Here is a 27,992-nt window from a genome sequence, read left to right on the forward strand (position 1 = left end):
TGAGAAGTGATTTCACTCTAATCCTATTCATAACAACTCTATAAGATACTGTATGTTGGTTTGACTGGCCCAAACTCACAATTTATTTATTTATTTATTTATTATTCAAATTTCTATACCGCCCTTCTCCTTTCAGACTCAGGGCGGTGAACAGCCAAAATAAAAACATCTATACATAACATTACAGTTAAAAATAGAGTTAAAATAATTTATAAATTTGGCCCATGATTTAAAACTTGTCAATTTAAAATCAATTAAAATTTTAAAACTAACCCTAAAATCAAGACAGACCAGCTAACTGAAAAAAATAAGTTTTTAGGGCCCGACGAAAAGTCCGGAGGTCGGAGATCACTCGTATCTCTGGGGGTAGATTGTTCCATAGGGTAGGTGCCACCACAGAGAAGGCTCTCCTCCTGGGGGTCGTCAGCCGGCATTGTCTGACCAACGGCACCCTGAGGAGGCCCTCTCTGTGGGAGCGAACCGGCCGGTGGGAGGCTATTGGTGGCAGGAGGCGGTCCCGTAAGTACCCTGGCCCTAAGCCATGGAGCGCTTTAAAGGTGATCACCAACACCTTGAAGCACACCCGGAAGTCCACTGGAAGCCAATGCAGCTCACGCAGGAGAGGAGTCACATGGGAGCGCCCCGTCGCTCCCATAATCCCCCGCGCGGCCGCATTCTGCACCAGTTGGAGCCTCCGGGTGTACCCCAAGGGGAGCCCCATGTAGAGAGCGTTACAATAGTCCAGACGAGAGAGAGACCAAATTCCTTGGTCAAGTGAATATTAAAACATGAGATTCATCGGTCCAAGTCTAATATTTTAATCATCAAGAAACTGAAATTGCCCTTTCCTGGAACATTTGCATTAAGGACCAAAAAGCTTTCTTTTATTGAATTGCAATTATCTCAATAATTCTAGTCCAGGCATTCATTTACCCTTGAATATTATCCCAGATGTGTAATGTGCTCTTCCAAAATCACTATCAGTCAATCTGAACACTATATAATTACAGTAGTAAATTTAGCTTCCAGACCAACCATTGTTTAACTCTCTGTCTCTGGAAAAGTATGAAAAGGTAAATTGTTACAATCGTTGCATTCTTTGTATTCTCCATATAAATTAAACTTTTCTAGCCTTTGAATGCTTCTTCTTTGCTTTTAAGACTAATAAGTAATCTGTGTTTGCCACATTAATATAATAATTATAATGCTAAGCATGATAATTTTACGTGCCAGAGATTTTAGAGCAGAAGTTCAGTTTGCAGACAGTTCAGTTTTAAGATCTTATTTAACTCTATTTCATAAGATCAAAAATTTGGATGAGGTGTATTTTGCTATCAAGCCCAATCCTCTGCTCAGTGAAGGAAACTAAATTAAAGCATTGCTGAGATCTGACTACACTTGAATGAATCCAGTACGGGGGACTTTTTCATCTTTCTGGGGAACTGACTTCATTATCAAATTTAACTTTATGCAGTTTTCCTATTACATTCATCCCTCTCCATCTTTTTTCAAGGTTGAACATAGAGAAATGTGACAGAAACATGAAACATATGAAGGATAGTACTCTAATTTTTCAAGAACTTTTTAAGCAGCATCTTCTAGCATATTAGCTACTATATCCCATTCTTTTATCTACAAACCTATTAAGCATTTTCTTTATTTCTTCATCAAGACCATTGATGAACTGAATATTGAACCTCCCTACACAATATTATTTTTCACTTTTAAAAGGGAAAGATTATTAACTCTGAGTTAAATAGCATATACATTAGAATATATGCATATTTTGCTAAAATCAATGTTGAAAGCAGTTCAACTTTTCTTTCTTTCTTCCTAGCATTTTCCTGCAAATCCACTTTTTTCAATTCAGCCAAGTGTTGATTCATTGGTTGCGACAGGAATCGACTGACTGGCTTGTTTCTCAAGCCTGATGTCATGGGCTGAATGGCCCAAAGTCACCCAGCCAGCTTTTATGCCAAAGAGGGACTAGAACTCATAGTCTCATGTTTGCTAGCCTGCTGCCTTAACCATTAAACAAATATGGCTCTCTTCTTCACAATTTACACAAATCTATCCTGAATTAATTACTTTTCCAGCAGTTTATAAATCAATCATTTTTTGATCTATTACAGAATCTTTCCAGTTGATATTAGATTGACGTGTATAATTTCACAGATCATCCAACAACAACTCGATTATAGCTAAAGGGCAGAAATAAAAGGTCTAATGAAAACAGGTAAAAAAAATTAATACAGGAAATTCTTCATGGTTGAAATAAGAGCATGCTACAACTGTGGGAGATTTTTCATCAATTGACACCTAATTTTCATTGCTGCCAGACAGTATTTTGCTACATCTGAGTTATAAATGGGTTACAATCTGAGAAAAGGATGAGCATATAACTATTGTCAGATTGCTCAGTGTGCTTCTGGGAAAGAGGTAGATCATCCTTCTCTTCCTGTTTATTATTACTCTGAAGTAATTAAAATATATTGGGGAGTGAGTAGTTAATTCACAGTATGTGTTTAACTACTTTAAGATTAAATTTCCCAAAATGTCACATTACTTTCACTCTGCCTACACATGTTTACTACTGGTTTACATCAAATCAAGGCTAGCTGATCCCATTGTGACTTCCTCCACCCTCAGAAAGACAAAGTTCTTAGCAAGACAAGTCAACAATATTTTGGATGTCCCTGTTTGCAAAAGTTTGTCCCCCATCAGATAACTAAAATCTCTGTAACCTTCTTATCTCTTTTATTGGCCTTGCTTTCACCGTTTACTACATTAGATGATTTTTGCTGCTACAATTTGGTTTCAGCAACTTTCCTAAAGCCTGAGGCTTTACTGTCTATTACTGGTAGCTTAACCTAGAATGCATCCCTTTTTCTTTGAAGTATTTGAAATATTTAATCCCTTTTTGCCCTGTAGGGCTCAGAGATTTAAAGAGATGCTGCATGAGAGTTCAAACCATGCCCTCACTAATGGCAGACTCTTGACTCCAAACAGGATGCTTGATATGCACATGGCTATTTTCCCCACAGTTCACACCCATTAACACTGAGCCTTCCTGCTATTATCAGTTAGTCACCAAGGAGAGACTTGCAAAACAAATTACCAGAGCACAAAATCTGGATACTGTCCAGAATCTTTAAAAACAACAAATCTTCAACCACTTAAAATAGAATTAAATATGTGTTTTCTTTATCTAGTATTTTTTCCAAGGCATGTATTAAAAAATTTAAACTCAGACAGGAATCACGACCAGATGAACTAATTCTACTTTATTGAAATGCTACATTAACAGAATCTTACAAGTTTGATAGTACAAATCTCCCACTGTCTTTTTTACAGTGTAAAATGTTAGGAAGGTTCTCTTCTGAGTTTCTTTGCCTGTTATGCAGCCATGGGCTGTATCCTCTGGGCTGTGTCCTCTCTTATCTGATCACTCCCTTGGCATTTTCCCCACCATCATCACTGGTTATTCCCACATAACATTTCAATAAGTATATGCTCCCAGTTTAGATGCAATGTTGGAAGAAATTAAATAATCTTATGACAAAATGCTACACTAAATATAAATGTATAGTAAACCATGAAATATAAATGTTTTGTAAATAATAAAATGTATGTAAATGTATGTAAATGATAAAATGTAAATGATTTGTAAACTGCCCAGTTTCATTTAGGTGAGATGGGCAGGGTAAAAATGTGATGTATAAATAAAAATAAAATAAAATGCAACATTTGGAGAAATGGCCAAACCTAGAATTAGAAGAATATTTGGATTAGGTAAATGCAAATATAGGTTACGGATTAATACATAATTTAAAGGCATTTGTTCTTTGTCAACCTCTCCCTCAAGCAACATAAATGCAAACTTTACGTGTAATATCATTTGATGGATAACATCAGAATAAAATCAACTATTATAATAAGAAGCAGAGGATTCAAGACTTTCAGGTTAGGTTGCAAGACAAATTATTAATTACTGATGTTAAATATATAGTAAACTTGGAAAATTAAAGTTAAGAGGTATGCCAGAAGTTGTGCTGGATAACATAGTTAGTATATAAGATCATTATAATGAACAGATTTTGTACGCTTAATGTATATACAGTAGATAACTTGAGCAGTTATGGGAGAGACAAAGGAAAATGTGAAAGGAAAGGAAAGTGATAATCAAAGCAAAAGAAAATTTCTCAAAGAAATTTGAGAAATTTTTCAAAGAAAGAAACTAGTAACTTTCAATGCAAACTATCACAGGGAGAATGAAGGCCCCAGGCATCAGAGGCCAACATCACATTCAGAGTCAAACTACTAAGGACAAGGACATATTTTAGCCAACAATGTCAAGAAGTAAAGGAAAATATATTAAAATCCACAAGTGTGCCAGAACACCTGATTATTCTGAGGAAACTTTACAAGGACCAAGAAGTACTCTAAGAACTGAGTTTGGGGATTATTTTGAGCATGGGATGAGAACAGATGTAGGTTAGCAGACTCTCTTGGCCAGAAAAGGAAAATAGCAAGGGAAGAAATAGATGTGGATGAATTGGATATTATTGGAATATCTTTGGAAGCATTATGGAGTATTGCTGGAGGCAGATTACAGATATTTGTCCATCCGAGTCTCTGGCCTGAATTGATGGTACTTAGCTAACCATCTAAAAATGAGATGAACAGGATGAGACTCTTCACAAGCATTTTCTTATGAAGTCAGTCAAGCCTACCTTTTCACGGCCTTTTTCTAGGACCAGAATGGGGAAATTTTCATTTTCAAATCCAATCCTCATATTTAAGTCCAATTTTTTACATGCACATAATATCATCCTCAGAAAATAGGTACTCTGAAAGTATATAGCGTTACAACAATAGTGACTAAATTTATTTTGTACTGATTAATTCTGTCTCATATCCTTCAAAACTATAACAGGCAAGAGAGGAATTCCACAGCGTCAGTCCACTTGTTAATTGAGCCTGCTTCCTTCTATTATTTTACAGGAAGCCCTCGGACAATCAACTCACACAGTCAAAGTTCATCCCATTTTTCCCCTGATCACAGAATGAATAGAACAGCAAGGAACTAAGGACTGGCAAGTGAAAGAAAACATGATAGCTTTAAAAATGTTAATATTTTTGTGGATATGTCACTGTGTTCTTCTCCAAGGTAAGGTACTATATTGACCAATCATATAGCTACTCAATACCGTGTTTCCCCGAAAATAAGACCGTCTTATATTTTTTTGAACCCTGAAATAAGCGCTTGGCCTTATTGCTATGCGCTCAAAAGCACGATTGGGCTTATGAGGGGATGTCTTATTTTGGGGGAAACAGGGTAGTAAGCCTCAAGAAGTTCTTTAATAATCAAGATTATAATTGCAGCCTTCATTGCATTCAGTTAGAAAATCAACTTACAGAAATAGAGTAGTTGGTTAGCTTGCATAATTTTTTTTTCTGTGACGATACAATTAAAAAATGTCTAATCTAACGTGTTTAGATAAGGCTTCTTTTTGCGTGAGTCACTGGAGAGTTGTTGATGCTGCTGAGCTAGATGCAACTATGTTCTTTTTCAGCTTAAATCAGCTTAATAAATTTTCAAGAAATAAGCTAAAGCAGTTTCGCTGTATTCATGAATGGTCAAAAGAGTGGTTAGTTGTTGGAAATCTCTTGCTATTCATATTGTACTACAGATAGATTCTGAATCTTGATATTACAAATTGGCTCATTACACATAAGAAGACTGGAGTGAGGGGGGGAATGGCTTATTTATCACCAATAATATTTCATGTAACTTAATTGTTTAATCAATTAATTAAATTAATGTATAACATTTATAAATAAATAACATATATTGTTTAACAAATGATGGCTTACAGATAGAACCAAAAATGGACTTTATGTTCATATCTGATGCCTAAATTTCAGACAAATTATAATTCATAGTGAGGTATCTGCAAATACTTTTTCTTAGGTTGGTGCAGATACTGATATGTCTTTATATGTACCACGTCTTCCCTAGATAGCTGAGACAATAACTTCGAAACACTTCCTTATTATGTATCAAAGCTCAGCAAGATATCACAAAGACAGAAAGACTGGAAGACCACTTGTCTTCAGCCTAGAACTGTCACTATTGCTGTTTCTGATTTCTCTCTTTCTAGCCTTAATATTGATGGTTTCACCTGAGAAATTGATTTAGTGGACAAAAAAGTAAAAAAGAACAAATGATACATATATTTCAGAAAACATAAATTAAGTATAGTATCTCTCAAATTATGCTCTATTCTCTAGAGTAAATATTCTTTTAAGGCTATTCTTAAGGGAGTTGATAAGCAAACCTCTTTTGTATCCTGACCTTGCTTCTATTCAACCTTTAATCCATTCCTGAAGTATCAGCTTTTGTCATTTGGACACTAATGATCTTATTATTCTCAAAATCAGGGAAACGTATCTTCCCAGCAAAGAAATCATAAATAACAATTATCTTAACTGAATCAAAGTTCAGTGACAAATTTCCTTTCACTGCAAAAGAAAGTTGTTTTAATAAATTAAAACAATAAATTTTATTTTCAAAAGCATCATACCAAAAATAATATTAAACAAGATACACATGTAGCATGTTTATTTATTGGATTTGTTAAGGCCTCCAATATCAAGAACACTCTGAGCAATGTGCAATATGTCATAGACATATATTAAAAGCATATTAAAAATCAAAACAACATTCCCCAAAAACTCAAGAGGGGTTCAACAATTGCCCTAGCTCCAACTCTGGTACCAAAGCCAGGTCTTAAGAGACTTTGGAAAAACAAGTAGGATGAACTCCATGTATATTTCCAGGGGGATGCTATTCCAGAGGACAGGGCTGCAAGAGAAAAGGCAAATTAGATAAAAAAGAAATGGAAAATCAGCTAAAAATCAGTGACAGATAAAAGGGACAACAATAGCATTTTAAAAACATGTGGGGGAAAATCAGAAATTGAGCAAACCATATGGGAAAGAGGTGTCAATATGGGAGTGACGATCCACAATGTTTATGGAAATCTTAGGGGAGGAGATATGTAACAAACTTGAGTATGCCACATTGGATGAAGTTCTTTTCAAGATCATTGAAATATTTGTTGAAAGGAGCAGAAATAAAGTACAGATCATGCCTCAATAGTCTGAAACAGAAGTACTAGTAGCTAATGAATGGGAATAAGTGGGCATTAATGCCTACTTATTCAAGATTTATGAGAGAGAAAATGAGTTTTTCTTAAAGTACATACAGTTATGAAAACCAGAACTTTCCTTCAAATGTCATCTAAGAACATTCTTGTTTTTCATTTTGCTTGTAGGTCCTGAGCCCAAGGAGAATAGCACTCTCTTTCTTCCCTCCTTGGCAGGTAGAGGACAGCTGCTCCTATTTATTATACTACATCATTTTCTTTTCAATTTAGATCTATGTGAAAACTAAACAAAGTCTCATAACTGGATGGATAAGAATTAGCTTGAAATGTATTTTTTTCTCCATGAAATAAAACATTAATCTTCATATCTTCCTTTTTATTTTCAAAGCCTATTATACTAAGTTCCAAGCAAATTCTGTGACAGTGTTGATTTATTCCACAGTAATCAGTGTTTTCCTATGGATTTAAAAGATTCTAGCTTGGTTTATGAGAGAAAAGTGCATTTAGATTATTATCAAAGTAACTAAAAAAACTGTTAGATAGTTGGTAAGATATCTTCAGTCCTGTTCCAGGACTGTTTCCCACACTATTTTTCCCAGTTTTTCTCTGTGGAATATACACCATGTATACATGTGACACCCAACTATGTAAAAGTGGAACAAACGAAGGCAGCAATAAACAATGACAATAATACAAAACAGGAAATCAACATTAATTTATACATTTAAAAACTGCTTTTCCCTACCTTTAGGCAGCCTGCAACTTATTAATTAACATGCATATATTAAAAGAATTTTATATAATCTGTATGCAAGCAGTAACAAGGGAGATCAGAGCAGCAAAAAGAAGCTACTCTGAAAAGCAAAAGAATCAGTTCTCAACAAATGAACCAGCAAACATGTGGAAAACTCTTAAAAATATCACTGGTTACGGCAAACCTTCTTTCCAAGCTGAAGGAAATCAACAGCTGGCAGATGACCTGAATGTGTTTTACTGCAGGTTTGAAAGGAAACTACAGCCACCTATCTTCACAACCCCCATATCAGACACACCAATAACAGCCAAGCCTCCTACAACTGACCCCATCCCATTGGGTTCACAACCTCTAGTGATCACAGAAAAGGAAGTGCAAGACCTATTTCACAGACAAAAGCCAGGAAAAGCTCCAGGCCCAGACAAGATAACTCCTTCTTGCTTAAAAGTCTGTTCTGACCAATTGGCCCCATCTTTGCCTGTATTTTCAATAAATCGCTAGAGATGTGCTATGTTCCTTCTTGCTTCAAACGCTCTACTATCATCCCAGTGCGGAAGAAGCCCACTATCAAGGAACTGAATGACTACAGACCAGTTGCTCTAACATCTGTAGTCATGAAAACCTTTGAAAGGCTAGTGGTGTCCCACTTGAAAACCATCACGGATCAGCTGTTAGACTCCTTGCAATTTGCATACCGAGCAAATAGATCAACAGATGATGCTGTTAATATGGCTCTGCACTACATCCTACAACATCTTGCATCTCCAAAGACCTACGCAAGGGTCCTCTTTGTAGACTTTAGTTCAGCATTCAACACCATCATTCCAGACATTCTTCTAACTAAGCTAAACCAGCTAGTGGTACCTGAATACACTTCTAAGTGGATCATAAGTTTCTTAACAGACAGGAGCAGCAGGTGAAGCTAAGCAGAATCACATCAGATACCTGTACAATTACCACAGGGGCCCCACAAGGCTGTGTGCTCTCTCCACTTCTCTTCTCTCTATATACCAATGACTGCATCTCAAACAATCCATCTGTTAAACTACTGAAGTTCGCAGATGACACAACAGTGATCCGTCTCATTCAAGACAATGTGAATCCGCATACAAGACCTAAAATGGACACCTAACATCAAAAACATCATCAAAAAAGCACAACAAAGAATGTTCTTTCTGCGCCAACTCAGAAAGTTCAATCTGCCCAATGAGCTGCTGATACAGTTCTACAGAGGAATTATTGAGTCTGTCATCTGCACCTCTATAACTGTCTGGTTTGGTTCTGCAACCCAACAAAACAGACACAGACTTCAGAGGATAATTAGAACTGCAGAAAAAACAACTACTACCAACCTGCCTTCAAATGAGGACCTGTATACTGCACGAATCAACAAGAGGGCTATGAAAATATTTACAGACCTCTCACATCCTGGACATAAACTGTTTCAATTCCTATCCTCAAAACGATGCTATAGAGCACTGCACACCAGAACAACTAGACACAAAGCAGTTTTTCCCCGAACGCCATCACTCTGCTAAACAAATAATTCTCTCAACGCTGTCAAACTAGTTATTAAGTCTGCATTACTATTAATCTCCTCATCATTCTCATCACCCATCTCCTCCCACTTATGACTGTAACCTTGTTGCTGGTATCCTTATGATTTATAGTGACTGTTTCCTAATATGATTTGATTGTTTATTTGTTCCCTATGACTATCATTAAATGTTGTATCTTACGATTCTTGATGAATGTATCTTTTCTTTTATGTACACTGAGAGCATATGCACCAAGACAAATTCCTTGTGTGTCCAATCACACTTGGCCAATAAAGAATTCTATTCTATTCTATGTTGTTATTACTGTTATTATATATTACATCAGTGATTATCGGTGAACTGATCACTGAACAGCTTTCTGTTTTGCAAAGCAAAAGTTGTTTAAGCATGCATCATCGAAAAGACTATTCCAAAAGCCTTTCGAAAACTACATAAAATAGCTGTTTTAACAGTTGCCATCCAACCGGAAAAGTACTCTCCTTTCAGGGGAGAAAGAGGGGAAACAAATTTAATTAATTTTTAAACTATTTTTATTTATTCAAAGAAAACTTAAAATAAAAAACTAAAAGAAAATTTAAAAATACAAAATACAAAAAATACAAAGCATCTAAGGACATTAAAAAGGGACATTAAAAAAGAAAAAAAAACCAACATACATACACATATTATCCCCCCTGGTTGAATACTGATTAATAAATTGCTACAATATTAGTTCCCACCCCTTGTGAAAGAAGTCCCCTCTCCATTTTTTTAAACTAGTAAATCTATTTACAAACTATTCAACTGTCATCTATATGCTATATTAATGACAAAATAGTTAACAGGAAGAACAATAACAATGAAAAGAACAAGATTAGAGGTTTCCAAACTCTCTGTTAACAAAGTGTTACTGTGATCAATTCGTAGAAAATTTACCATGGCATCTTATCTATCCCAAATCATACCAAAAGTTAATAGTAATTAATCCTGGATCAAATATCACGTTTCTTTCTTGATACCATTTCTTATTGGTTATTGTCTAGTTAAATATAATATATTCAATCTCCACAATTGGTCTATCTTCCCAGCAATGTCCAGATAAAAGTGGTTGGCAATTAAGAGTAATTAATCCATTCTCCAGTCTTCCCCAGTCCTCCAAGGAATACCAATTGACACTTCTCCATGTCAGGTTTCTGCTATTGAGAACAAATGCAGATTTAAAGTTCAGAGATATGTATAGAATCAACTCAGTTAGTTCTCTGTCTGTACAGTCAATATCTCTTTGATTTGCAGCTTTCAAATCAGATTTCTCCAAAGACTCCGCATATTTTCTATGAGCATTATTATCTCATCAAACTTTTTAAAAAAGTTTTCAATTAAAAGTTGCATGTTGCCAAAAGATCTTTTCTCAAATTTTAGCCATTGCTTGTCTGTAATGTAGTATATTGTTGCTTTATGAAGCTTAACCAGAGAATAAAGAAGATGAAGCAGAAGAAAGCAGGAAAGGTATTTTCTGAATATTTCGATCCAAGATTAAAATAAAAATAAAATTAAAAACACACCAAATATTTTGTAAATTAAAAAGATGACAAAAACCTGGTGGTGAGAATCCAATATTAATATAAATCAAATGGAAGCACTTCACCTTCGACACACACTCCCTGTTAAAGTTAAAGATTTAGAACAATAGCATAAATCAAAGGAAAAAGAAAGAGAACAGCTAAACTTCAACAGGGGGGTTGAAACAAATCAGCATTCAGCAGGTCTACTGTACTTTTAAAGACAAAAAGCAAGGCAAATTTCAAAAGTGAAATTAAGACCCAGGGACACTTAAAACTCCCCCAAAATGCCTACAGAAAGTGGGATGCCCATGACTTTTCGACAGCTCCCAGAGGGAGTGTTGCGATATTTTCAGGATCAGACTCAATAAATTGTTCAAGAATTAAGAGTTCAAATATATCTCTCTTTATTTACATAAGGCATTCTATATTCACTGAATATTCACAGATAGAAGCACAGAATGAACGTATGCAGCTCCTTATATATACAATGGGTGGAGCTAATTATGGGAGTGGTAAAGTATGAATACATTAAGAAGTGAAGAATAAGTTAACCCCTGACACACTGTTCATATATTATTTACATAATGGAGAATAAGGCATTTACTTGTGACAAATCCCCCTCTAAATGCCGATTCGATATATTACAACAATTACATTCAGATTCAGAACAATATAATACATGTAACTTAGAAGTCAGGTATTTATGTTGCTTAGATGGCAAAGGCTTTGTTAATATGTCAGCTATTTGCTCCGATGTTTCGCAATGAACTGCTTTGATAAATCCATCCTGAGACAACTGTCTCACGTGTTTAAATTTTATATCTATATGCCTGGATCTTTGTCCAATGGCATCAGATCTAGATATTTCGATAGCAGCTTTGTTATCTTCATGCATGATAAAAGGCAAAATGGGTTTTTTCCAAATGTCAGAGAGTAAATCATTGAACCATACAAGGTTATTAGCTGCCTTAGATAGACAAACATATTCTGCCTCTGTTGTTGAAGTGGCTACTAACTCTTGTTTGCCAGTATACCAGTAAACTGGACAGTCATTGAGAAAGAATATATAACCAGATGTGCTTTTTCTACATGAGGTATCTCCAGCCCAATCCGCATCGGCATAACATGTGAGGATGGGCTCTTTGACATTTTTAGGTTCCAACAATAAACAGAAGTCTAAACTATTTTTCAAGTATCTTAATATCCTTTTGACAGCTTCCCAATGGTATAGTGATGGTTTACTAACGTGTCTGGACAATAAATTGAGAGGCAAAGCAATATCAGGCCTAGTCCAATTGGAGATGTAAAGAAGTGAACCTATGACAGACCTGTAAAATGTATTGTCTTTGAATTCAGGAGATGATTCTTCTGTATTCTTCAAAAAATCAGTTTGCATGGGAGTGTCACATGGCTTAGCGTTACTTAAGTTACATTTATTCAAGAGCTCTATGATTTTGTCCCTTTGAGACAGTTTAAATCCTCTTCTGGTTTTACTGATTTGAACACCAAGATACTTATTTACTTTACCCAAAGATTTCAATGAAAAATGTTCATTTAGTTTTGTTACAAATGCCTCTTTCATTTCTTTATGTTTACCTATGTATAAAATGTCATCCACATAGATTAGTATAAATTCTAGAGAATTATTATCTTTTTTAACAAAGAAGCAATTGTCGGCAGTAGTGGCATTGAAATTCATAGTTTTGAGAACTTTTACTAAACAATCATACCATTGTTTACCAGATTGTTTCAGCCCGTATAAACTTTTATTTAATAACCAAGTCTCATTTTTGTTTGTGTATTGACTGTGGGGTGCTCATACATATATTTCCTTATCTAACTTTGCGTGTAGGTACGCAGTCTGTATGTCGTATTGAAATACATCAAGGTTGAGTGCTGATGCTATAACCAGAGCTGTTTTGACACTCTGTTCTTACTGTGGGGGAGTATGTGTCTGTATAATCCTCGGGATATTTCTGTGCATAACCTTGTGCAACTAATCTAGCTTTGTATAGAATATTGCCTCCTTCTAAATTCTTAATTTTATATATCCACCTAGTGCCAATGATAGTTTTGTCCTTTGGTGCAACTGTAGGGGTGAACACATTTAGCCCTCGTAAACTATCCATCTCTTTAGTCATGGCTGCTTCCCATTTTATCTTTTCTTCAGGAGGAAGCTTTAACACTTCCTCATATGTGTTAGGTATTGGTAATTCTCCATCCATATACATTACATAATCTTTGTATTTATTTGGCATTTGATTTCTGCTACTTCTGGTTGTTTTTTCTGGTTTACTATCATTGTCATGTAAATATCTTGCTTCTTTTTTAGTTAATGAATCTGTCTTTATTTTATGTTGACTGTTTGTCCATGTTTTAATTTTATTTTTATGTGTATTGTTACTGTGCTCTTCTCTAATTCTTTTTTCTTGAAGTTTGGTATCTGTATTGGTGTTTGGGAATATTTCATTAAGATGTATTTTAGACCAGTTGGCCTGTTCATGGAACACAGCTGTTCTGGAGACTATGAATTTATTATTATTATCGATAAATCTGTATCCTTTTGTACCTGTCTCGTATCCCATGAATCTAAGTCTCCTGGATACGTTCTCACCTTTGCGCCTTAGTTGTTTAGGTATGTGTACGTCTGCAGTGACTCCAAATATGTGCATGTGTGCTAATTTTGGTTTCCTATTATACATCACTTCGTATGGTGTCTTATTTACAATGCTGGACCAAGTTCTATTTTGTGTGTAATTAGAGTATTGTAGGGCTTCTGACCAGAATTGTTTACCTAAGCCAGCATCTTCTAGAGTGCATCTAATCATGGTTTGTAATGTTGAGTTCTTTCTCTCTACCACTCCGTTCTGGAATGCAGAAAATGGACTAGATGTGTAATGTAACATCCCTCTGTCTTTTAGCCATTGGGAGAATTCCTTAGACATGAATTCACATCCCCTATCTGTCATGATTTGTTTTATTTTAATATTGTGTTGTGTTTCTATACGTTTGTAAAACTCTTTAAATTTCTGAAAAGTTTCATCCTTATGTTTTAATGTGTAAACAAATCCATAATGACTATAATCATCCACAATTGTTAGAAAATAACGTTTTTTATAAGTAATTGATGGTGTTAGTGGACCAACTAGGTCCATATGTACCAAATCAAAAATTTTGTTGGTTGATCTCGTTGACTTTCTAGGTCTGGGACTAGTTTTGAGCTTTGTAGATTTGCATACTGAGCATTCCAAATAGTTTTCACAATTTTTTATTTTAACTCCTTCTGCATGTTCAGTCATCTTTTGTACTACAGGAAAACTGGCATGTCCTAATTTCCTGTGTAAGACATGAGCACACTCATCATGAATTGGTTTACCTATCTTAGGTTTTTTTTCATTGTGTGTATCTTTGTGATTATGGGTTACCTCACGTTCTTCATTGTCACTGTTACTATTCTCTCCATTATCTATTTCATTATCATTTTCCATATTTGAATCAATGTTGTGTAACCATTCTTCCTTTGTCATTAAGTAAGGTAGACCTCCTTTGGTTATTACTGTACCTATGTTTATTTTGTTTTTTTCCAATGTTGCTTTTCCTTTTGAGAATACAATGTTAATGTCAGAATCTCTGCTTAGTTTTATGGCACTAAGTATATTATGAGGAATTTCAGGTATTAGTAATACCCCCTCTATTTTTCCTAAACCAGGTAAGATTACATTCCCTCTACCTATAACTTGAACTTTTTCTTGGTTAGCCACTTTGATTACAAATTTATCTTCTACAAATGAAGATAATATGTTTTTATTATTAGTAGTGTGATTAGTTGCTCCAGAATCAATAAGCCAATTATTGTTCTCTGGTTGTGGTGTGTTAATGTTGTCATGTTTTTTTAGCCCATTCAGTGAGCCAGATTTTCTGTCCTTTGAGTTATTTCTGCCCCCTCTATGTTTTCTATAGTTGGGTGGACTTCTATATCTAAGTCTATCATTGGAAGACTGTCTGTTGTTGTACCTATTTCTATATTCTGACTTATGTCTATCTTTTTGAATTTTGGGACAATCCCTCCTATTATGTTCCTTAGATCCACAATTGTGGCACCTAAATGTTTCATGATATCTTTCTTGAAATGCTACCCTTTTAAATTGTTTGTGTTCTATTTGGTTGTTATAACGACTTCTCCTTGAATTGTCTTCAGCTATTAATTTATTGGATAGGCTTTCTATGGATAAGTATCCTAGATTGATTGTGTCTAAGTGTGACATATAATTATCCCATGATGGGTCAAGTGAATTGATGATAACACTTTTCATCGTTTGATCTGAAATCACCTCCCCCCTTAAATGCAGTTCTGCTCTAATCTTGTTTAAAGATATTAAATGTTCACTTATGGTAACCCCTGGCTTTATCCTAGAAGAGAAGAAATCTTTAGACATTCTTGTGGTAGTGGCTACGCTTTCACTGTGAAACAAATTAAACATGCATTGAATAATTTCTGAGACAGTCAGATTTTGCTTAATACTGTGATACATGGCAGGGGACACACTGGAAATTAATAGGAAAAATGCTTTATGATGTAAGCAATCTAACTTTAGAGTCCAAGGTCTTTTTGGGGGGTTGGTAATAAAAAACATTAAGTTTTCTTTCATAAAGTCAACCTGGAGCTGCTGATACCATTCTTGCAAATTAATGCCATCTATTCTCAGCTTTGGGAAGTCACTGGGTAAATTCCCAACATTGTTGGGTCCATTACTTACAACCAGGGGTAGTCCGTGGTCTTGCAAATGTCGAAAATTGCAAAACGGCGTGGGAATGCTCGCAACGAGTCTGCATGGTTCTCTCTGCATCTCATGACTTCCTGGGTTGTCTGCGTAGTCACGCGCATGCGCGTTGCTCATTTCGTTCCTGGAGTCATCGTGAGAGGTTCTCGCTGCTGCAGCTCCCTCGCTTCGTTCTTCTTCCGATGAATCAGTCTCCGGCTCGATCTTGGGAGTCGTGATGGCGGGCGCTCGTCTTCTTTTGCTGAAGGCGCTGGTTCTTGGATCAGTCTGTGGTGTGGGGTGATATCTGCAGGGCTCTCTGGGTTCAGGTGTCGGTGCTTTCGCCGTCTGGATAGGAGCGGGTAGATTTTGAGGCGTTGGTTCGCTTGCTTGCCTTTTGGTTGATTTTTTAGTAATCTTCAGTTTCGGCCCAAATGCAGCAAAAAGCGTTTTCATTGCTGATTTTATTTGTGTGTCTATCGAATCTTCTTCATTCTCTGTTTCTGATTCTTCTGAGGTATATACTTTTTCTTTTTCATTTTTCGTATCGAGTAAGGCTTCTCGCGCCAGACATTTTGAATCCTGCTTTCTGATTGACTCAGCTTCACTCATCTTGGGAGTCCGTTGAAACCAAGATGGCTGCCATTCGAAATTTTGCGCGGGATTGTTGGTTTTCTTCTTTGTTGCATTTTTATCTGTAGGCATATCACTTACTATTTTTGAGTCTTTTGGTTTTTCAGTAGCGATGTGCTTCTCTCTCGCTGCTCCGTTGTTTTTTAGTATATCTTGGAGGTCCGCGACAAGACTTTCATCGCTCTTTTGGCTCTTTAGGAGTTTTAGTATCTCTGACCTGAGTTCGTTGTATTCTATTTCGTTTTCTTCTTGGTCATCATCTTTATTTATTATTTCTTCGTCTTCTGTGGTGTATTCTTCAGATTCTCTCGAAATTGCATTTGTGGACTCATCTATTATTTCTTGATCCGCTTCCATTTCTTTGCTGTATGCCCTGGTGTTGGGCCTATCTCTTTTAGACACGTTTAAGTTTTTATTGAGTCAATTCAACCATCCTCTGCTACCAGATTGTTGCGATATTTTCAGGATCAGACTCAATAAATTGTTCAAGAATTAAGAGTTCAAATATATCTCTCTTTATTTACATAAGGCATTCTATATTCACTGAATATTCACAGATAGAAGCACAGAATGAATGTATGCAGCTCCTTATATATACAATGGGTGGAGCTAATTATGGGAGTGGTAAAGTATGAATACATTAAGAAGTGAAGAATAAGTTAACCCCTGACAGACTGTTCATATATTATTTACATAATGGAGAATAAGGCATTTACTTTTGACAGGGAGTTTCAAAACTTCCCTTCCCCGAAGTTGTCTTGGGTCATTCCTAAGTGTTCCCATTGACATCTAGGGAGCAGCACTGCCAGTGAGCCAGCTTAGGCAGCAAAATCAGCAGATCATTGGGAGGAGAGAAATATTTCCTTGCCATTCAGCAGCCATCTTGGTGAGGAGTCCAAAAATTTACTTAATTATTTAATTAATTAATTGATGTTCGCTTGTCTCTAAATTATTTTCCAATATGTTGTCTCTGTGAATGTATTTGTGTGTGACAAACAACACTGTAGAAAAAATGTAATTACATGTAGTTTAACATAATTGAACAAGGTTCAAAATTTTCAGTTAAGTTTATCTGCCTTGGTTAGGTATTCCTACTGAATCGTGGAACTAAAAGGGAATCATTCCCATGCAGATTCAGTTCCAGCTGAAGAGTAAGAGTTATTACAGCAGCCCAACACACTTATTCCCCAAAGTTGCACCTCCATAGACAATGGTTTAAATAAAGGAAGGATTTACTTTATCTTTGTTTCACATATAAACAAAGAGATATTTGTTTTATTCAACTGCATCCTCTTTTTCCAAGTATCCACAGGTACATCTAAACTGATGATTCTCACAAAAGATTTCCAGAATGAAAAACCAGATTTTCCTACTACCCCTTATCCTACAGAAGAAAGATCAGCAGCATTAACAGTGGCAGCATTAAGTAAGTAAACATGGTGGCATAAGTTTTGTTTCGTTTAGAAATATTAATGGAAATAGTTTAATATTATTGACATTGATTTGATTTATTTGATTCTTCCCCTGTAAAGCTTTCACCTATCAGTTTTTGTCCTATTTTCAGGTACACAAATAAATCTTACGTGAGGAGGTTTCTATTAAACCATTAGATCTCATGAGGTATAAGGCAATAAAACCTTAACACTGATTCCTGGGACAAATTACAATTTAATGTAGATCTCCAGTTTCATTTAGCTCACACTGTTAAGTTCTGTACCCATCTCTATTATTGCTTAGTTTTGAGCATGAGAACTCAGAAGGTGAGCATGTTAAAACTGAATTCTCTCCCCTCCCTTTTGAGCAATCATAATAATGTTTGTTAGGGCAGAATTGTTGAGCAGGTCACCTTTGGTTATGTTCCTCTTGGGGGAGGCAGTATTGGTAACCATTGACATTGTTAGTATCTAATGATATACAATAGAAAAGTTATTATGGATGTTTTCCATTCCCACTTAGGTATCATCATCTTCATTGTTATTTTGGTGGTGACTGTAATAATCCTTGTCAGCATGGTCAGCATAAAATTCAATTGCCATCACTGCAAAAAGGTAACAGGTATGTAGTAGTGATCAATGCTGTAGCAGTATCATCCATGTTAGTAGGTCATATTTGATTGCTAATTTCATTTTAACTAGTTAAATTCATATTAAAATTATTGACAACACCCTTGTTTTTCTAATTGCTTCCTTGACTCTATAGATACTCATCTTAGTATTTGTTTTATGTTTCTTCCTTCCTATTATTTCTGGTATCAAATCAGTTAAAAGTAGAATGGAAAATTCTAATATGCTCTGTTTCTGATTCAAAATCCTTCATGAAAATCTGCCTCCAATATGTATTTGAGAGCACTGTTATATACTATAACAGAATTTTGAAAAATTGATACTTGCTTTTGTAAATATTCCCTTTTGGTTGAAGGGAAAGGAGGAGGAATCTTGGCTTCAGTGACTGACAGTGTGTCCTCAAATCAGAGTGATCATTGATATCCACATTTTGTTTAATCAGAGTGTCTTGGGGGCAAAATAAAAAGCAAGATACAGAATACTTCATTCAGCTATTTTATTTCATTAACTTTCTCTGCGTCCATGGTCTCTTAGGCATTCAATCACAGTTGATTTCTTGACAGAGTCATCAAAGAGAGCTGTGAACCTCTGTGGAAAATTTCAAGACTAGTACAGTGCTAGTGCCATTATGACTGTATGACTGTAACCTTGTTGCTGGTATCCCTACGATTTATATTAACTGTTTCCTAATATGATTTGATTGCTTATTTGTTCCCTATGGCTATCATTAAGTGTTGTACCTTATGATTCTTCTTCTTCTTCTTCTTCTTCTTCTTCTTCTTCTTCTTCTTCTTCTTCTTCTTCTTCTTCTTCTTCTTCTTCTTCTTCTTCTTCTTCTTCTTCTTCTTCTTCTTCTTATTATTATTATTATTATTATTATTATTATTATTATTATTATTATTATTCAAATTTCTATACCGCCCTTCTCCTTTCAGACTCAGGGCGGTGAACAGCCAAAATAAAACATTTATACATAAAGTATGATTAAAAATATATTTAAAATAATTAAATTTGGCCCATAGTTTAAAATTTATCAATTTAAAATCCGTATCAAAATTTAAAATCAACCATAAAATCAAGAGAGACCGGCTAACTGAAAGAGATGAGTTTTTAGGGCCCGATGAAAAGTCCGGAGGTCGGAGATCACTCGTATCTCTGGGGGTAGATTGTTCCAAAGGGTAGGTGCCACCACAGAGAAGGCTCTCCTCCTGGGGGTCGCCAGCCGGCATTGTCTAGCCAACGGCACCCTGAGGAGGCCCTCTCTGTGGGAGCGAACTGGCCAGTGGGAGGCTATTGGTGGCAGAAGGCGGTCCCGTAAGTACCCTGGCCCTAAGCCATGGAGCGCTTTAAAGGTGATCACCAACACCTTGAAGCGCACCCGGAAGTCCACCGGAAGCCAATGCAGCTCGCGCAGGAGAGGAGTCACATGGGAGCGCCCCGTCGCTCCCATAATCCCCTGCGCAGCCGCATTCTGCACCAGCTGGAGCCTCCGGGTGTACCCCAAGGGGAGCCCCATGTAGAGAGCGTTACAATAGTCCAGACGAGAGGTGACGAGTGCTTGAGTGACTGTGCGTAGGGAGTCCCGATCCAGAAAGGGGCGCAACTGGCGTATCAGGCGAACCTGATAAAAAGCCCCCCTGGCCACAGCCGTCATATGCCCTTCTAAAAACAGCCGTGCGTCCAGGAGGACGCCCAAGTTGCGGGCCCCTTCCGTGGGGGCCAGTGATTCACCCCCAATAACCAGCGATGGCGTCAGCTGGCTATACCGGGACGCCGGCAGCCACAGCCACTCGGTCTTGGAAGGGTTGAATCGAAGCCTGTTTCTCCCCATCCAGACCCGCACGGCCTCCAGGCACTGGGACATCACTTCCAAGGCATCGTTGGGATGGTCTGGGGTGGAGATGTACAGCTGAGTATCATCAGCGTACTGATGGAACTCCACCCCAAAACCACGGATGATCTCACCCAGTGGCTTCACATAAATGTTGAACAGGAGGGGCGAGAGGACCGACCCTTGTGGCACCCCACAAACAAGGCGCCTCGGGGTCGACCGCTGCCCCCCTGTCAACACGGATTGCGACCGGTCGGAGAGATAGGAGGAGAACCATTGCAAAACGGTGCCCCCCACTCCCAGTCCCTCCAGCCGGCACAACATGATACCATGGTCGATGGTATCAAAAGCCGCTGAGAGGTCTAACAGGACCAGGATAGACGAGTAACCCCTATATGACCAATATATCTTTTCTTTTATGTACACTGAGAGCGTATGCACCAAGACAAATTCCTTGTGTGTCCAATCACACTTGGCCAATAAAGAATTCTATTCTATTCTATTCTATTCTATTCTATTCTATTCTATTCTATTCTATTCTATTCTATTCTATTCTATTCTATTCTACTCTATTCTATTCTATTCTATTCTATTCTATTCTGCTTAATGCCTTGCATATAGACTATTGTAATATACTGTAGGTTGAGCTGCTCTTGAAGATCACTTGAAAGCTGCAGCTGATCCAAAAGCCAAAGATGCAGGCAATTATGGGCACATTTTAGTATGCCCATGTAATACTTCTGCTGATCACTAGTAAGCTTCAAGGTGCAATTCAAGATTTTGGTTGTGACCCATAAAATTATTTATAGCAGGGGTCCTCAACCCCCAGGCCATGGACTGGTACTGGTACATGGCCTGTTAGGAACTGGGCCATGCAAGTGAGTGAAGCTTCATCTGTGCATGTGTGGGATTGAGGTAGTGCACAAAACCATTTCCCCCTCCCCCACCACCACTAGTGCATGAAAAAATTATTTTCCCGGAAACCAGTCCATGGTACAAAAAAGGTTGGGGGCCTCTGCTTTATAGCATAGGGCCTGACTAACTGAGGGATCATCCATTTTGCCCATGGGTGATCATTGTTTCTTTGCCCATTGTTTCTGACCAACAAGTAATATTTGATACTGCCTACAATCCAGGTCCCATCTTTAAAATTCTATCATTTGATGGGACATAGACAGCATGCCTCTTCAACATAATATTTATCCGCAGGAATAGTATCCCCCTGGAAGGTTCAAGTTGCCCTGACCATGCCATTCTTTAAACAGACCTTTTATATATGAATGGTATCCTTATCAAAACTTTCCTCACTAGGGAATTGCCTAGTGGATATTTGTGTATCCATCTCTTCCACTGAGATTTTTTTTACACTATAACTCCATCAGCATTTTGCATATAATGGGTTGGGCTTTCCTTTGAAAATCTGAAGCCCATCCAATCTTTGAGTTACACTGGATCTGGACCTGGCAGCTTCCATTCCCTTTTAGCTAGTGCCTGCACAGTCTAGGTCAGTTGAAAAGGATGTGGGCAAGTGGGGATGGGTGTGTGAGAAAACAAATGTACATTGTAATCAATAACATTTTACTGTAACTTTAAATTAGGAAACTTATGTGGCTCAGTGCTCATATGAAAGTGATTTAATGTGTTCCTACTTATTTCCCACCTGTATGTATGCTTTAGCCATATTTATCAGGAAAATGCAGGTAGGAAGCAAGACTGCTGTGAGATCTCCACAGCTTGACAGGCAAGCTGTGTGTGAGTGAATAATCCAAAACTGTGCATGTGTTTGTGCAGTAGACTCTTTCCTGGCCCCTCATAACATAATAGATGGGGAATCTATTTATCATCCAGTTCCAAACACTTATTGGTACTTGTGAACATTGCCTGAATTTGATGAAGAGCTGGATTAGAAAGAATAAATTGAGACAATACAATCCAGAAAAGATGGAGGAGCTGTTGTTAAACAGAAGTGTTTATTTGTACATATCTTTAATTTCTAATATAAAATGGTAACATATTTTTCTTTTCTTGTCAGATAAACAAAAACTTCAACAATCTATAGTATCATACAGGTACATCTCTTAATAATGTCTTCTTTCTGATTAAAAGACAATTCTTTATTATGATGTTAACTCGGATAAATTGTATTGTCATTTTTTCCCCTAAATTCAGTTCTGTCCCACCCTGAATAATGCAGTGTTTCTAATACTTACTTTACTTTAATGATTAGCCCTTGGGCCATATCAAAGTGCAGAGTTCCAGACACAAATTATTACTAAAATCTGATAAAAACAATTTAAAATGGAATTAGATAAAATATAATTTAAAATGAAATTGGAATAAAATGTGATTTAAAATGAAATTGGAATAAAATACAGTTTAAAATGATAGCTTTGACAAGCCTCACCAATCAAACCACAAGGTGCAAACACATATTGCCAATAAAATCTTATACAAACAATTTAAAATAAGAGTAGGGTAAAATACAATAGTTATAGGATAAAATACAATATAATTTAATACATAAATATATAAAATAGAATAAAATGACATAAAATTATATTTCGGTATCACCCTTACAATCTACCCCAATCAGTCCCACGTATGCAGATCTCAACCGAACCATTTTGTTTAAGTACTGTGCTGTATTAAATGTTATTTTCAGGTTCTGGCCGCACAAAAAAATAAGTTGTTTTGATATGGGGATCCCAATGGGTCATTTGTTTGGTATATGGACCAAGGTACCTGTCTCTACCCCCTTATACAAGCAACAGTCAAATAGGATGTGAGCTAGGTCTTCTACCTCTGCCGCTCCGCAAATGCAGAGATGCTCATTGTAGGGTATAGAATGGAATCTCCCATATCTGACGTTTCTAATACAAATTTAATTTTTTCCCCTTGAGATTGGACAATTTTATCTTTTAAACCAATCTATTTATCTTAGCAGTAAATAAATAAAACTATCATGAAACATTTGATATTGGGGATATTTGTTCACTGAGAAAATTATTTTACCTAAAATACAGATTTTGGGATTATTCTCTTACAAAAATGGATTGCTGATATTTTTTTTCCTGAAATTGTTTTCATTGTAACCATTAGTGAGATGTAACCCATTTTCAGACTCAGTATTTGTGTGTGTGTGTGTGTGTGTGTGTGTGTGTGTGTGTGTGTGTGTGTTCTTCCACCATACCATATTTAGATCTATTCCTTTTTGGTTCTGGAAAGTTATCATGCTGACCAATTGGCAGAATCCTGAACCCATTGGCAATTTTCTTTCCAACATTCTGTTGAAAATAGAAACTGTTGGAATAAAAAGCTTTCTACTATCTTCGATTGATTGTTATGGAACTTTTTATATTCATTACTTCTAGCATTTTACTGGATCTCCTTTTCCTCAAATTATTAGAGAAATAATCATTTTTAATTAGCATCTCAAATGGCCTGATAGGTAGCATTGACCTTTAAGGTTATCATGCCTTGGAGTTTTGATATTTGAAAAGGGTCTAGGACAATTCATCATGGCCGACTCACCCCTGCTGACTCACTGCAGCCATCTGGCGGGACTGGTACTGCTGATTTCAGCAGAGTCACTGGCCCTCGCAGTGGGTGTGCCAGGAAAAAATGGCAGCAGCAGGCCTCCTCTCACAATGCCCTCAGCCTGGATCTATGCACGGACTACCTGGGAGTGCCACACTTGCTCCAAAGCGTGGCCAATGTACTGTAGCGTATGCCTTGGCCAACAAGCCACTGGGAATCTACGCTTCAGCTCAGCCCAGCTTTAAGGACTACTAACTTGAGAAGGTTCAAACCTAAAGCAAGACAATGCCTGCAACAATTAACTTGTCTCTTTCTTGAGTTGTTCCATGGCGAGTTGACTGCGGCGAGCCGGGTTGAGTCAGCTGAGTTGAGATGGCCAGACGTGTCAGCCAGAATGAGTCAACTGGGGTGAATTGTCTCTGCAAAAGAAGATGGGTGCCTGAAGTTGTGTGAGATCATGGCCCCCAGAGGCTTCCAGTCTCCAAGTGAAAAGTGTTTGCATGCTAACGGGATGCTTGAAGCAACGCTGCAAATGCTTTTCTGCGTCAACAATGGAAGTCTTTGGAAGAGGCTGCCCACCACTCCAGAAGTGGTGGGCAGCTCGGTGAGTCAGAGAAGCTGAGCAGGGAGTGCTCGTCTTGTTCTCCCTCTGCTCTCATCGCTCCGCTTTTGGAGCTCGGGAGCAGGCAAAGAGGCTGGAGAGGAGACAGCTCGCTAGATCTTTGCAAGATAAGTGAGTCTTCATAGGCAGACCTAGCATGACAGGATGGGGGGTGGGAAAGCAACTGTGGGGAGCATGTGATATCTCAGTGGGTCAGGGGAAGCCTTGGGTGGTCTTAAGCAGGTGGCCTGTTCCATCACTAGGCTGCCCATGGCCTTCCCCACCGTGAAATGCCTCATGTGCACTTAGCGACCCGCACATTCAATTAGCGAATGTGTGGGCGAAAGCAGGGAGTGTTCGTGGTCAAGTTATGCAATTCACTCCTATGAATCCTCTGGTTATGAATGTAATTGGCAGGCTCCATTGCATTCATAACTCAAGGAGTGTAGCCCTGCATTCATCAACCTTACTTATCATAGGACTTTTTTAATCAAAGAAAATTGTTAGACTGTCCTATAGGACATTGCTGTCCAGACTGCTAGAGGATTTACAAAAAAATCTCCATTAATTGTTTTCAATTTAGAGAGTCCATATAATTTGGTAAACTGTCAATATGGATTTACTCACACCAAATTGAGGAGGGCATTCACACTAGCACATCTTGATGTGATGCCCTGAGCAGATTTGCAGAGCTGATGTACAAGCATTCTTTATTCTGAATCCTTGTGGCTCTTGAGAGGGGCGTCAATTAGCCACGTCCTAATATACTGCCAAAATTTGCCTATTTCTCACTTGTCATGCTGATTCTTCTATTTTTATCCAGGCAGATTTCCTTTTCTCTCTCTCTCTCTACTGTCCAATATAGAACATAAAATAACACTTCAGTTTGTGAAAATTTGCTATTTTGTTTATCTGTTTGGCAGTTAGAGAATGTTATCTATATCTTGATTTTATTTTGTGCTGAATTGTATTATTTTTGGTTGTTCATTTATTGTAATAAAAAATTAGAAAATAGTTGGCAGTTCAACAGAAACAACTGCTTTTCAGTTGAGGATTGTCCATCCCCCCCCCCCCAATCTATTCTTAAACCAAGGCCAAAAGCAGATTTAGGGTTCAGAAGTATTGTAAGGGACATTCCTCTGGGGTTGCAGGGGAGATACTAGAATTGTACCATGCTTTGGATTCGATTTCAAAAAGGGACTGAGGGGAGCTGTTTGATCTAATGAAAAGATGTGACAATGTTAAAGAGTAGCAGACAGATGCTGTAACTGTACACAATCAATCCAAAGTGCCGCTGCACAATTACACAATTGCTGCACAATTCAAGGAGATAGATCTCTCTCAAATCAGTAGAGAAAAATAAGATTTTGGCCCAAATCTCCTTGACCTGGTCTGAAAGCAGTTTGTTTCTGGAGCCAGAATATTTTTGTTCCAGGCATTCTAATTATTTCTTATTTACATGTGTAGTCATTTTTTCCCAAACTATGCTGAAAAGCCTACTTAAAAAAAACATAAGTGAAAGTAGTTAATCCTGCAGGAAGTAAAATATGCATGTATGTACATTATATGCAAAACAGTCTTGTCTCCTGGCAACTACATGGATAAATTCATGCAGTTTTCTTAGCAACATTTTTCAGAAGTAGTTTGTCCTAGCTTTCTTCCTAGGTCTGGCAGAGTAACTGGTCAAAAATCCCCCAGCTTGGTACATATCCAAGGCAGGATTAGAACTCACAATCTCATGGTTTCTACTCTGGTCCCTTTAACCACCATGTAATTCATAATCTGCCCCATCATATTTTTTGTTTTAAAACTAAATCATTTTTTTAAATTTTGGGTCAAGCTTCTTGAGCCAAACACTGTCAACATTTCAGAAAGACAGAAGACCTATTTTCATTACTTTGTGATATTAATATAGTACCTATGCTTAATATAGTATCTATGCTATATGAGTTTGTTCTTTTTAAATACTATCATATTGTGGCAGAATGATATTAAAACAAAAGGATGTATATAATTCCTAGTTTATTGGGATGGTTCCTTCTTAGAATATATATTTTACATATTTTCTCATGAAAAACAGAGAAGTAATATCTGCATTTTTGTTTCTTTGGTAGCTGTTCGGATGCTGATACTACAGTTGGCAATAAGAATGTTTTGTTGGTCTCCATGAAGACTTAAATACGACCAGCAGCAAAAGTAAGAGGATGGGGACATGGATCCAAATATTGTTCAAGTGTTCCTCTTTTGTTCAAGTATTCAGAGAAATGTTAGACTGGCAAAATTTAATGCAGCATAAATATCTGAGGAATATTTAGTGTTCTCAGTTAATAATTACTTAGACCAGAGGTCTACTAATTTTGCCTTTGTTTTGTTTTTCTAGATCTTGTGAAGGTAATTACTCATGAAGAATAGGAGGAACTAAACACTAAACATTTCATTTTTATTGTATACGTTCATGCAGAGAGAATTCAGCAAAGCATTAAGAAGTTACCATTTGGAATATAACTATCTGAATTGCATTATAATCAGGTTTCATACAGTATTTGAATGCAAAAAGGTAGTTTGGATCTGGGGGGGCCCACAAATATAACTTGTATTTGTAATTGTTTAAATAGACAGACCTTCCTATAGAACAGGGCTGTCAAACTCCCAGCCTGCGGGCCGGATGCGTCATGCGTTGGCCATGCCAATGCCCAGTTTAGCAAAGGGGAAAAAAGTCCTGATACGTCATGTGACACCACTGTGATGACATGAGTTTTGACACCCCTGCAATAGGATTACATGTTGGTTCACTGCAGCTGCTAGCAATCTGGAAAAGATGCATATGGTTTTAAAACTTGCTGCAGTCACCCTCCTGCACGCTCCAAAGGGCCTCTTCATCTTTCTTTAGGAGCATTGCACAGGGCCTCATAATCAGATAAGTGATCCAATAACCTAGTATCATATACTCAAGAGCATTTCAGGGCCTTAAGCAGACTCCTAATAATTGCTATCTGAATCTATAGAGGTGTACATGGGACTTCTGTTGCGTCTTACTGTTGGGCTATTATTATTTGTTGCTATACCATCTTTTGAACACAGAAACTGAGGGTTGGATATAGAAAACAGCAGTATAGTAAGGATTGTGGAAGCAGAGGCTTCTGTCCCTTCCCCAAATACTCTTCCAGCCCCCTCAAAAGTTCCCACCTATTTCAAGGGGGCATGAAAGAGTAGGAGGACATTTCCTTTTGCTCTATCATAAGCAATTTCTTTAGACTGAACTATTTCAATTTAGTTTCCTGAAAACATGTAGCATGTAGATGTATTTCCATTTACCTCTGAGATGAAAATTTTAATGAGTTCCATTGTTTTATTTTACATTCCAGTTATTGCCATAGATATTTTTCTGTTTGATTTTGAAAGAATATTTTCAGAAGATAGGGATGGAGTTTGCCTGGTCTTTTGGTATGAGCGTCTTTTCTCTTACATGCTTATATCAGAAACTTTGGCCTTGAAATCTTGAAAGTTCAAAAGCATCAATATTCATCCTAATCTGCTTCTT

At 37.1% G+C, this 27,992-nt stretch overlaps 1 protein-coding gene across 1 annotated transcript; it reads left to right on the plus strand.

Moving 5' to 3' along the window:
* The first annotated feature begins 5,047 nt into the window (after window positions 1–5,047).
* On the plus strand, window positions 5,048–27,016 carry ECSCR (endothelial cell surface expressed chemotaxis and apoptosis regulator). The gene is given in 7 exon segments (XM_087891268.1): window positions 5,048–5,170; window positions 17,723–17,845; window positions 18,376–18,474; window positions 22,346–22,382; window positions 26,566–26,615; window positions 26,618–26,647; window positions 26,832–27,016. Coding segments are annotated over 7 exon segments (429 nt in total). The 5' UTR covers window positions 5,048–5,112; the 3' UTR covers window positions 26,864–27,016.
* The last annotated feature ends 976 nt before the right edge of the window (window positions 27,017–27,992 follow it).

Source organism: Pantherophis guttatus, chromosome 3, assembly GCF_059756535.1.
Source record: "Pantherophis guttatus breed Tessera chromosome 3, ASM5975653v1, whole genome shotgun sequence".
NCBI classification, from domain to species: Eukaryota; Metazoa; Chordata; class Lepidosauria; order Squamata; family Colubridae; genus Pantherophis; species Pantherophis guttatus.